Source organism: Anopheles aquasalis, chromosome 2, assembly GCF_943734665.1.
Source record: "Anopheles aquasalis chromosome 2, idAnoAquaMG_Q_19, whole genome shotgun sequence".
NCBI classification, from domain to species: Eukaryota; Metazoa; Arthropoda; class Insecta; order Diptera; family Culicidae; genus Anopheles; species Anopheles aquasalis.
The window spans coordinates 74,160,647-74,170,646 of NC_064877.1; the positions used below are offsets into that span (position 1 = coordinate 74,160,647).

Sequence of the window (10,000 nt, forward strand, 5' to 3'; positions counted from 1 at the left end):
TTTGCCGGGCCATCTTTGCCATTTCACGACTGGACTGGTCACTTACTGTAGCACGGTTTCATCGGCCTTCTCGCTGATACGGATTTCGCGGCGCAGCTGAAGCCCCGCTCCGAGCACATTCACACAACCGGTGCATATATACTTGGTGCGCTCGTCACCCTCTTTGCTAATCTACCGAGGGGAAAGCAGGGTAGAAGCGATGAGTTCACACTACCATCCGGATTCAACCCGGGGAGGGGTGTGGGTGCGATCCGATCTTACCGTAACATCCGCAAACTCGGCTATATCATCCGCGACCGTTCGGTTCGTTTCGCCTGCTGCGCTCTTGCCGTTCTTCGCCGAGAAGATGTGGACAGCGCGGTATGGTGGGACCCGTATAGAGCAAAAGCGGCACACTCTTTTATGGCGCCTTACTACGGCCAGCTTCTTTATCGCAGCCATCGGAAATGATCGAAGTGAATCGGTGCGGCAGGAAATTCCTTTTTTTTTTAAAGAAAATTGTTTGTAAACATCACCGATTGACAGGACGCCGTTCTTTCTGTAACAACCTCGGTTTTGTGTCGCCATTTTGACAGTTTCCCGAGCATGCCTTCTTGGCTTCTTACTGCGCGCCTCAACACGTGCATCGGACCAGTTTCTGTCCCAGCCGGTGTTGGTGAAGTAAAAAGTACATAAAACGCGGCATTAAATACGCGGAAATGGCGGTGAAAAGTAAGAAAACGGCCGTAGCACCGAAACAGCTGGCTAAACCGGGCAAACCCGCCCCGAAAAAGGTGGTCTCGAAGAAGCAAGAGTCGGAGGAAGAGGACGATCCGTTTGATGAGGATCTGGACGACGAGGAGGAGGACGATATCGAGATGGATTCGGAAGCCGAGGATGATTCCGACGAGCCCGAGGATGATGAGGATGAGGACGAGGACGAAGACGAGGACGAGGAGGATGAGGAGGTGCCGGCGCCGGTTGTGAAACCCGCATCCGGACCGGCCACGAAGGGCAAGGCAGCACCTGCGAAAGACACGAAGAAGCCAGTGGCAGCCGAGAAGAAGCCGGTGGCCACCGAGAAGAAGCCAACAGCTACCGGTCTGACCAAGGAGGCCATTCTGCAGGAACGCGATAGCCGCTCGGTGTTTATGAAACGGGTACGGCCCAACACGACGGACGCTCAGATGACCGAGTTCTTTGCGGGCACAGCCAAAGTCATCAGAACGCGCTTCGTGCGATCCAAGGGGGTTGCGGTCGTGCTGCTGGATAAACAGGAAGATGTGGAGAAAGCACTAAACTTAGCAGGCCGAGTGCTGAACGGCAAAGAGGTCCGTATCGAGCGATGCAAGAGCCAGGCAGGTGGCCCAGTGAGGAAGCCAAAAAAGAACAAGAAACAGCGAGCTGCCGCAAAGAAGAAGGGTGGCGCGGAGAAAAAGAATGGCGCAGCATCAACACCAGATAAGAAACAGAAACAAAAGGCCAATGGTGCTCCGAAGGTGGCGAAACCAGGAAAGCAGGAAGGAGGTCCGAAAAAGCCAGACAAGCCGGAGGGAACACCGAAGAAAGCAGGGAAACCAGTTGCCGGAACACCGGCGAAAGGAAAGGCTGCCGGCAAACCGGCGAAGAAAGGACAAGAATCCAAAGGAGCGACGACGGCAGCGGCACCAGTAACACCGAGTAACAAGAAGAATAAGGTTCCACAAGGCAATCGAGCGGCGGTTCAGGGCAAAAAGAAGGGAATCGCAAAGTAGAGAAGTATGTACAAATGAAAACCGTTGGTTTACGAGCCAATTTAAGTCAATAAATTACGTGTACTTCCAATAAACAAAACATATGTAACACCCTGTAAATACCTATGCTCTACGCGCCTATTTACAATGAATCGTGAGTTGCCGATTGCGGAAATGGAATCAGGTTGTGTTAACTACGATATATAACTATCACACTGTTGTTTTGCTTTCGCTTTCCTATGTCGTCACCATCCGGGTCATCGGGTGCTGTATGGCATTGGGTTAGTTTCGTGTCGGATGTCGCGAGCCTTGCGCTTTGCCGCGCATCGAACCTACACCTGCAGGAAGAGCCTGGGGAAGCCAATGTTTGGAACCATGTTCATGTCGGGTTGATAGAGCCGCGGTCGATCGATAAACACACGGCCCCGTATCAGCGCCAGGCTACGTTCCGTCACTTGGGTGCAATCGCGTACCATCAGCGATTCCAGTTCTTTGCAGCACAGTGAAAGGGCTCTAAAAAAGAGAGGGACACATATGAGAGCAACACTGCGGACAAACTTATCGATCCTATCCTTACCCAACGCCCCGATCGGTGATCATGTAGCAACCGACCAGGTTTAGGTGCTTGATCAGCTTCGAATGTTTCGCGATCGTAAACAGCAGATTGTCGGTCACGGCCGGGATGTTGGCCAGCGAGAGAGTTCTCAGTGCACGGCAGTTTAGCAGAAAGACCGAGATGCAGCGCTCGTTCAGCGCGGAACAGTACGAAATGTCCAGCTCCTGGATGTTGGTGTGGTGCAACGTGAGCGCTTCCATCGCACCGATCGTAAGCCAGTGGCAGTGGGACAGCTTCAGCGTGGTCAGCTGCTTGCAGGCGATGATAACGGGCTGAAGGGCACGGGACGTAATGTTGAGACACTCGCTCAGGTTGATCTTCGTCAGGCGGCGGTTGTTCTGAAGGAACGGATAGAGAATGCTGTCCTGCAGCCAATTGCACCGCGCCAGGTTGATCACCTGCACGTTGCAACAGTTTTCCGTCAGCACCCCGAAGGCCAGCTCCACGGAGGGCGAGTTGTTGCCGGACAGGTTGATGTCCCGCAGGCGACGTAAACCGTGGTCGACGAAGGTTTTGGAGAGCTTCGAACAGCAGCGAAGATTGAACAGATCTTTCAGTGAGAGCAGCGGGAACAGCTTCACGTACAGCACATCTTCCCAAACGATATCGAACAGAGTCAGGCTGCTGCTGCTGCTGTTGGTGCAGGAGGATGAAGAGGAGGAGGGCAAGGAACACAGTTTGCCCCCCTCCGCTTCTTCGTCCGCTTCTGCCATCTCACGGAGGAACGATACTTTCGTGGGAGATTAGTTTCCGATTAGATTAGGCAGACAATTGCGACACTGTTTGCATTTACATTTTGGCACGTAATTTCTGTTCTTATTTTGTTGATTAATCGAGCGATCGAGTGGCGCTGCTTGTCAGTCCGGGGGGCTGGCAAAAGCCGAGCGCCGCCGCCGAGCGTAGGGATTAATACGTAGTAAGGATTTTTCGCACAGACGGTCACTTCCTGGCATCCCGTGGTTTGGAAAATTCACACGAACCGAGGGATGGTAGGGAAAAGTTTTTCTTTAAACACCGTTCGTGGAAAATCCGCGCTGATTTTTGGCTAGGGATGGACAACACTAAGTTTCAGTGTGGTCTTATAACGAACCTCCCCGCCGGTTATACGACCTACCATTTCCCCCGCCTGACTCATGTCACCTTCTTCTTTTTCTCTTCTTTGCGGGTCATATGACATCGGGATCTTGTGATCTGTTTTTGAAACTGTTTCTTCGAAGTGCAACTCTGCGGTCGAGGAAAAACTCCTCCTAATCCAGTGGAAACCAGCGCCGCAGCAAGGAAAAACCAGCCAGGATGAGGTACACGCTCGGGTACATCTTCTCCACGTCGTTCGTGTCCGTGGCCACCGTCCTCATTCTCTACCATGTCCTCACGGGCAAGGGCGAGCGGGTTAGTGTGGGGTGGTTCCTGGAGGAAACCTCGCCGTACATGTGGGCCACACTCGGTATCGGGTTCGCCGTGGCCCTGTCCGTCGTCGGAGCGGCCATGGGCATCCACACGACCGGAGTGAGCATCGTGGGCGGCGGTGTGAAGGCCCCGCGCATCAAGACGAAGAACCTTATCTCGGTCATCTTCTGCGAAGCCGTCGCCATCTACGGACTCATCACGGCCATCGTCCTCTCCGGTATGCTGGACAGCTTCAAGTGGTCCGTGGTGGCCAGCAATGAGAACATCCGCAACAACAACTGGATGTCCGGTTATGTAATGTTCGGTGCCGGACTGGCCGTCGGATTGGTCAACCTGTTCTGCGGTATTGCCGTCGGTATCGTCGGTTCCGGTGCGGCTCTGGCCGATGCTGCCAACTCAGCTCTTTTCGTCAAGATTCTGATCGTGGAGATCTTCGGCTCGGCCATCGGTTTGTTCGGTCTGATCGTCGGTATTTACATGACCTCAAAGGTGAAGATGGGAGACAAGGAGTAAACACGAACGGTACAAGAGCGGCCACCATCAGCAGAGAAGCACACTTAATTCAATCCGTAAGTGAAACCGGAAGGCTGTGTTGTAGCAGATGTTTCACTGATTCGTTTCCCTCTTTGCAGAATTCCAAGAGTATTCTACAACAAGGCCACAAGATCCCGGCTACCGAGAATTCAGTCAAAGGCGAACGATTGTGTGTTTGTAAGGTTATTGTTATTTAATTTGCTAGTTTACCACCGCCGGTGTCCTTGCAAGAGGAGCACACGAGATTTTGGCCATTCCAGCAGCGTCCTACGGAGCAGGAGGCGCTCAATTCTTTCGTCTTCAGGCAGATTAGCTGGTGCAACCATATGTGCGAAATGTGCCCGTATACCCCTCCCCCTTTGGAGCCACCAGCCAGATGTTATCATTTCCGCATCGCAATTCTTGAAGGCACTAGGTTTGCCCGTTGTTTTTCTTCCGTTTTCTGCGTTACCAAATAGCTTTGAGGAGTGTCCGGTGTGTTCGTATCAGTGTATAAAAGAGGTTCGGTAGCAGCAGCAGAAATCATTATTCATCCCCCTTAGCTTAAAGATTGCGGCACACTCGGTAGACAAATGAGATGTAACGAACGTAAAATGTGAACAGAATAAACTACTCTCCCTTCCGAATGGAATTGCTGGTCGTCGATTACTGATTGTTGAAGAGATTTCAGGGTGGAGGCCTGTATGTCGCTATCATTTTATCATTTTGCCAACGCCTGAAGTTATACACGCTCCGTGTGAGCGTGCGAATGTATTTGAGTTAAGGAAATGCACCCAAAAACAGGAAATATCCTCCTAGGCTACCATAAATCATTCCAAGAACGCGGAATAAATTATGGTTTTCATGCAGGAAAAGTAATACAATATGCGTTTTCCGTGGAAATCATTGAAAAACATTTTCCCAAACTTTTGCATAACACTGTATGACACATGTATTGCTGTTTATACAAACAACTTGAAAAAATGCACGCAAAAATTAAGCACATTTTGAGATAAATTCATAACCGTTTGAAAGCGTAGTAATCATTAGTTAAACGTTTTTGATACAGAACTAAAATTGGTAAGGCAAAATCATCGTACAAAAAGAGTAAAAAAAGCCAATTTGTTCAGGAAAATTTTCAATTTTGGAGGTAAACTTGCTTGCTGGTGTGCGTGAGACCTCAAGAAGCGGCTCAAGATGATCGACAGAACGTAAAAAACGTAAAAAACGTAACAAAACAAAATCAGCACTGGCCAGAGCAAGACGTGTGTAATCATCGTTCCCAATTTATTACCAAAAACGAAGAACTTATAAACTATAAAAAGATTAGAAAACCGAAGCGAATTGTGAAAAGTACCAAGTTGCCGTACGTTGTGCGTATTTCGCTAAAATTGATCGAAAATCGTGTAGTGAAAAAAACACTCTTTTCACCGCTGTTGCTGTGCGTGCTGTTTCATCCATCGTTTCGTTCGTCCTTCCGCCTCCTTCCGCCTGTTTATCGGTTATCCTGTACCCTCCGCCAGCCTTGGAGGAATCCGTTTTCCGTCGCGAGAACACCCCCTTCGCGTGTTCTAACGATTACATCACAGAAGCGCGGAATTGGAACTTCCGCCGGAAGGCGCCGTTGGCGCTCGCCAAACCAAGTGTCCAAAAGGGAAATCCAAATCAATTCAAGCACCAATGATTGCAAGAATTTCGTCACGAGAGCCAAGAAAGTGATCCGGGAGTGTCGTAAGAACTTCAGCTGCGATCTTCCAGTGTGTGTGCGAGAAAGAGAGAGACTTGTACCCCCTACAGCATCTCCAACGCAGCAGCCGCTGCGATCAGAAACTGAGAAAGAAAGAAGCCAGTTCCCCGTGTGGTGGAGGTAGCAGAACAGCGAATCTTTGAGATACGAGAAAGTGCTGATAAATTATGTCACAGCGTGACCGGGAATCCTTCGTTCACTTATTCGCTGGAGGGTAAGTTGCCTGCTAAAATCGGGGGAATAGTGGCTATAGAGATAAGATAAGGGATTGAGGAGGAAAATTATTACCCACAGCATAGCAACACTAGTATGCGTGCACATTCGACGAAGCACGGCACACGCGTGTGCGTGCAATACAGGTTGTTATGAAGAGAGGGAGAGAGAGGAGGGGCACGACGGTCTACGGGCCAAAAGACACGTACGCACCGGAGAGAAATTCCCTACCTAGAAAGCATAGACAAACCCAAAGGTAACCGATCCACTGTTTATGTTGCGCCCGCAGTCCCAGGCCGCTGGAAGGGAGCGCTCCAGGGCGAGAAACGCGGCCCTTTTTGATGCGCAATAGCACACCCGGTGGGGACCGGTGCTCTACGCAAGGGGATTTCATGTTTACGCTCGTCTCCACTATCAGTTTTGGGTGCCACCGGTTCTCGAGACTCTCCGCGAGTTGGCTGGAGTGTATCGTGTGACTATTGTCCATCTATTTTTAGCTCCGTCAAACTATTTTCTGCCACAATCCGTTTGTTAACCACTCCGATGAGGACGGAGTAGGCCACCCCACACACAAAGGCGCGTCTCCAGCGCGCTCCGTTCGTGTGCGAGCGCTAGAGAGGGAAGGTTGGATAATGGTGTTTGCTGAAATTGTCGAAAGACAAAAGAGCAAAGCAGTAGCGGCGTCAGTTTGGGCGAATTGCGACGCAACTACATCGATGACCTTGAACTTGATACGTAAAACAACGCCTGACGCCGGTACTGTACCTGCCCTTCCGAAATGTGCATCAAGAATGCCACTGCGTCGATGTTCTAAGGGGAGCAGGGTGTTGTACGTATTTGTGGTACAAAGTTGTAAAGGGGTTTGCAAAAACCATGTATTACAATCGTTCACCAGGGGCAACTCGGCACGTAAAGAGCAAAGTACGCGGAAGCGAAGGCACGATGGCGGCTAATCATGCCAGCTGCAGTCTACTACGATATGACATAAGATTTCGACACTGGCCAGCGTGAATCCGGATTGATGTGGGGCAAAAACACGGTTTCTGGAATCTGATTTACCAGAAATACTGCGGTCGCGGCTGCCGCGATATCTTATCGTGGATTCTGTTAATTGCGGCCAAGGCATTTATAAGATATCGCGCAAGTACGCCGGAGCTTCGCTTTATCGTTGCGATGCACTCATTCATTTGCCTCGAACGATAGTCGCCCAGCAAGACTCAGCGAAACCAGTTAGAACGCAATACGGAATCTCCGGGACTCTATGATTAGCGATATATTCAACGGAAGCCCATTCAATGCAACTCGTGCTGAGCGAGGTTGCTTTAAACGGAATGGTGGTATTCCCTCATGCTTGCTTGCCAATGCAATTACAGGATTCCGAATGCAAATGTACCACTCAATCGATTAGCATACGCGACTATTCGCGGTGGAGCACATTGGAGACAACGCGTTGTCATTGCCGCCACCGCCGTCTACGATCGTGCTGGTCTCGTGCAAGTGCAACGCACTCCCGGCGCGACTAGGAGCTGATGTGAGCCGTTTTGCCTTGTCTCCCTGCATACTACTGTCGCTACTGCTACTGCTGCGCCTGCACTTCTCCTTGAATCTGGGACGGCCGCCTTCGATGCGTGTGCTGCATTCGTTACGAAATGGCGTGGCGATCGCGTCTTTCCCCGGGGCGCGAGGTGGACAACTACGATATGGCGCCATCATGTTTTAAGCTCCCACCTCCCCCTCGAGAGTAGTTCTATGTCAGCGTGTGCGTGGTCACAACGTTTGGACGATTACGATACGCATACTGTCGCACTGTCCGATACTCAAAAGGGCATGGGCATGCTGCGATCTGGCTAAAAATAGATCCATGTTTTCTCGCTCTCCACCTCACCCTTTTAACTCCACCGAGGAACGATCTCGCAGTGACGGAGCTGAGATGATGCCAATAAACGGCCAATTTAGGATTCTCGTTGAGTGATCTAACGATACTCAAGGATCCTTTTGCATGGCCCTCTGCTCTTTCACTTTCATTTGATAGAGTAGCAGAGAGAGATTCTCGAGCGGTACCATTCTCTATCGTGTTCTATCCACTACTCTTCTTGATCACCTTGCTACAACCGTGCGCATAAGGAAGAGATCGAACAGATCGTACCTTTCACACCGAATCCGAAGCTCCACCAGGTTCTTCATCTGCGCGGTGTATGTGTCTCTACAAAATGTCGAAAGCTCCGTGGAGAACCACACCGGTACAAACCGGTTTTCTTGAAAAATCACGTTTCCGCGTATGTTGGCAGATTTGTGTGGTGGTGGGGCGGTCGTTTTTTTTCTCCCTCTTTCGATTAATTCATGCTTTGCGATTACCGCGTGCCGTTGGTATAAAGATTCTTCGTAAAGCCTGCCGAGCACATGCTGGAGCTCTACTGATAAGCGTGGTAGGCCCCTCGGTCTAGCATGATATGCTTGTCACTGTTTGGCGATGATCCTGGCGTCGACCTGCCGTCGTACCAAACACAAGAAAAGAAAAAAAACATTCTCCGACCAGTTTCGTAGCTTCTGCGGTGACCTGCGGCGGGATCCAGCAAATCACAGGAAGATCGGAGGATGAGCGAGACATCAAACGCCGAATGACGTCTGCGGCGGCATGATTGCGCTGTTCCAAAAATATCACCATCGCCTGATCGCACTGGAAACGTGTGTGTCCACAGATTACAGGAAGCTGGACAGTTTCCCGGTAAACATCTTTATTTTCAGTGAGCGAGATTAATGCGCCGGACGCGATTGGCTGGCTGGCCGGCCGTGCGCTGCGGACGAACCCACCCAAAAAGGCCAATCCAATGCTGGAGCCGATCCCCTCGTTTCGTCCAGGCGCGCAATCAACTAACTTTGTTTGTCCACGACCCCACGAGAGGAGCGCAAGAATCGCATTTTAATAAGCTGTCCACGTCGTTAAACAACTGAGTGATGCTCACTAGAATCGCAACAATCTTACAAGTCACTCAGTGTCTTGTCTGTACGACGATGGATGCGCACGATGGTCTGGGCCGTGCTGCAGGTCAAACCCTGGCACGGGCACGGTCGCTCTTGATAAGGTTGAAAAACCGGTGCTGTGGCCCGTGCGTGATTTGTAGTGGACTGGATCCGCTCGAATGCCGTGTGTGCCGATGGTATGATTCCGGTACAAACTGGATGATCACACTTGGCCAGTGTATTTTACCGATTAGCTCGCTGAATACAGACGAGTAGTAATAGCAGCAGTGGAGGCCGTTTGAGGCGTTGTTGTGAGCCCCACTGTGTAGTGCTGCTGCTGCTGTGCATGCAGGGTGGACATGTTAGGAGAACGAAGAGCATATTCCGGAACGAATCGGTTAATCAAACACATGCCCCATCCATGGGTGAAGGTGGCGTAAGGCCCTTATGTACCAAGATGTTGGTCCTTTTTTTGTAAAAAATTTCCACGCGCCACGAAGGCGACAACGGCGCCAACGGTGTTGTCGTCTTCCTTGTCTGATCTAGTCTGGTGCCATATCTACTACAACACTGGGTGTGTGGTTGACATCGCTGATTATCGACGACATGTCAACTGGATGGCGGGATCGATAATTGATCATCATCTGAAGCCATACAACAGCGGAGCAGCTTGCAGTGGCTTCCCAGCATCCACGCGACGACATTGCTGCGTCATTTGCATCGGCACGGCTGCAAGAAAAGGCGAACAAGTCGTGAAACAATTAGTAGGAGGCCCCATATGTGCCCTTTACTAGTTTTTTGTTTGTTTGTTAGAACATTGTATAAGCGACA

At 50.6% G+C, this 10,000-nt stretch overlaps 5 protein-coding genes across 5 annotated transcripts in view; 3 read left to right on the forward strand and 2 right to left on the reverse strand.

Moving 5' to 3' along the window:
* The window catches only part of LOC126577084 (uncharacterized), an 8,223-nt gene extending 7,761 nt beyond the window's left edge, over positions 1 to 462 (reverse strand). The window contains exons 1-2 of the mRNA XM_050238495.1: positions 262 to 462; positions 47 to 171 (exon numbers count right to left, since the gene is read on the reverse strand). Of these exons, the coding sequence (XP_050094452.1) occupies positions 47 to 171; positions 262 to 441 (305 nt within the window). The 5' untranslated portion in view covers positions 442 to 462. The remainder of the gene's footprint in view (positions 1 to 46; positions 172 to 261) is intronic.
* Positions 463 to 698: 236 nt separating this feature from the next.
* On the forward strand, positions 699 to 1,733 carry LOC126577094 (nucleolin-like). The gene is made up of 2 exons (XM_050238508.1): positions 699 to 869; positions 993 to 1,733. The coding sequence occupies exons 1-2, from the start codon at positions 699 to 701 to the stop codon at positions 1,731 to 1,733; spliced, it is 912 nt and encodes a 303-aa protein (XP_050094465.1).
* Positions 1,734 to 1,773: 40 nt separating this feature from the next.
* Positions 1,774 to 3,168, reverse strand: LOC126572282 (F-box/LRR-repeat protein 15). Its single transcript, XM_050231474.1, has 2 exons — positions 2,290 to 3,168; positions 1,774 to 2,225 (listed from the first exon to the last, which is right to left on the reverse strand). Exons 1-2 carry the CDS (start codon positions 3,039 to 3,041, stop codon positions 2,045 to 2,047), a joined length of 933 nt encoding a protein of 310 aa, XP_050087431.1. The 5' UTR covers positions 3,042 to 3,168; the 3' UTR covers positions 1,774 to 2,044.
* Positions 3,169 to 3,495: 327 nt separating this feature from the next.
* On the forward strand, positions 3,496 to 4,900 carry LOC126572285 (V-type proton ATPase 21 kDa proteolipid subunit c''). The gene is made up of 2 exons (XM_050231478.1): positions 3,496 to 4,304; positions 4,368 to 4,900. The coding sequence occupies exon 1, from the start codon at positions 3,622 to 3,624 to the stop codon at positions 4,246 to 4,248; it is 627 nt and encodes a 208-aa protein (XP_050087435.1). The 5' UTR covers positions 3,496 to 3,621; the 3' UTR covers positions 4,249 to 4,304; positions 4,368 to 4,900.
* Positions 4,901 to 5,495: 595 nt separating this feature from the next.
* Positions 5,496 to 10,000, forward strand: part of LOC126572281 (mitochondrial carrier protein Rim2) — a 12,057-nt gene continuing 7,552 nt past the window's right edge. Inside the window, exon 1 of the mRNA XM_050231473.1 lies at positions 5,496 to 6,209. Coding sequence (XP_050087430.1) covers positions 6,163 to 6,209 — 47 coding nt within the window. The 5' untranslated portion in view covers positions 5,496 to 6,162. The remainder of the gene's footprint in view (positions 6,210 to 10,000) is intronic.

Coding starts and splice junctions, on each gene's coding strand:
- LOC126577094 (XM_050238508.1), top strand. CDS start 699: ATGGCGGTGAAAAGTAAGAAAACGGCCGTAGCACCGAAACAGCTGGCT. Junction 870..992: donor ATATCGAGATGGATTCGGAA/GCCGAGGATGAT, acceptor CCGGCCACGAAG/GGCAAGGCAGCACCTGCGAA.
- LOC126572282 (XM_050231474.1), bottom strand. CDS start 3,041: ATGGCAGAAGCGGACGAAGAAGCGGAGGGGGGCAAACTGTGTTCCTTG. Junction 2,226..2,289: donor ATCACCGATCGGGGCGTTGG/GTAAGGATAGGA, acceptor TCTCTTTTTTAG/AGCCCTTTCACTGTGCTGCA.
- LOC126572285 (XM_050231478.1), top strand. CDS start 3,622: ATGAGGTACACGCTCGGGTACATCTTCTCCACGTCGTTCGTGTCCGTG.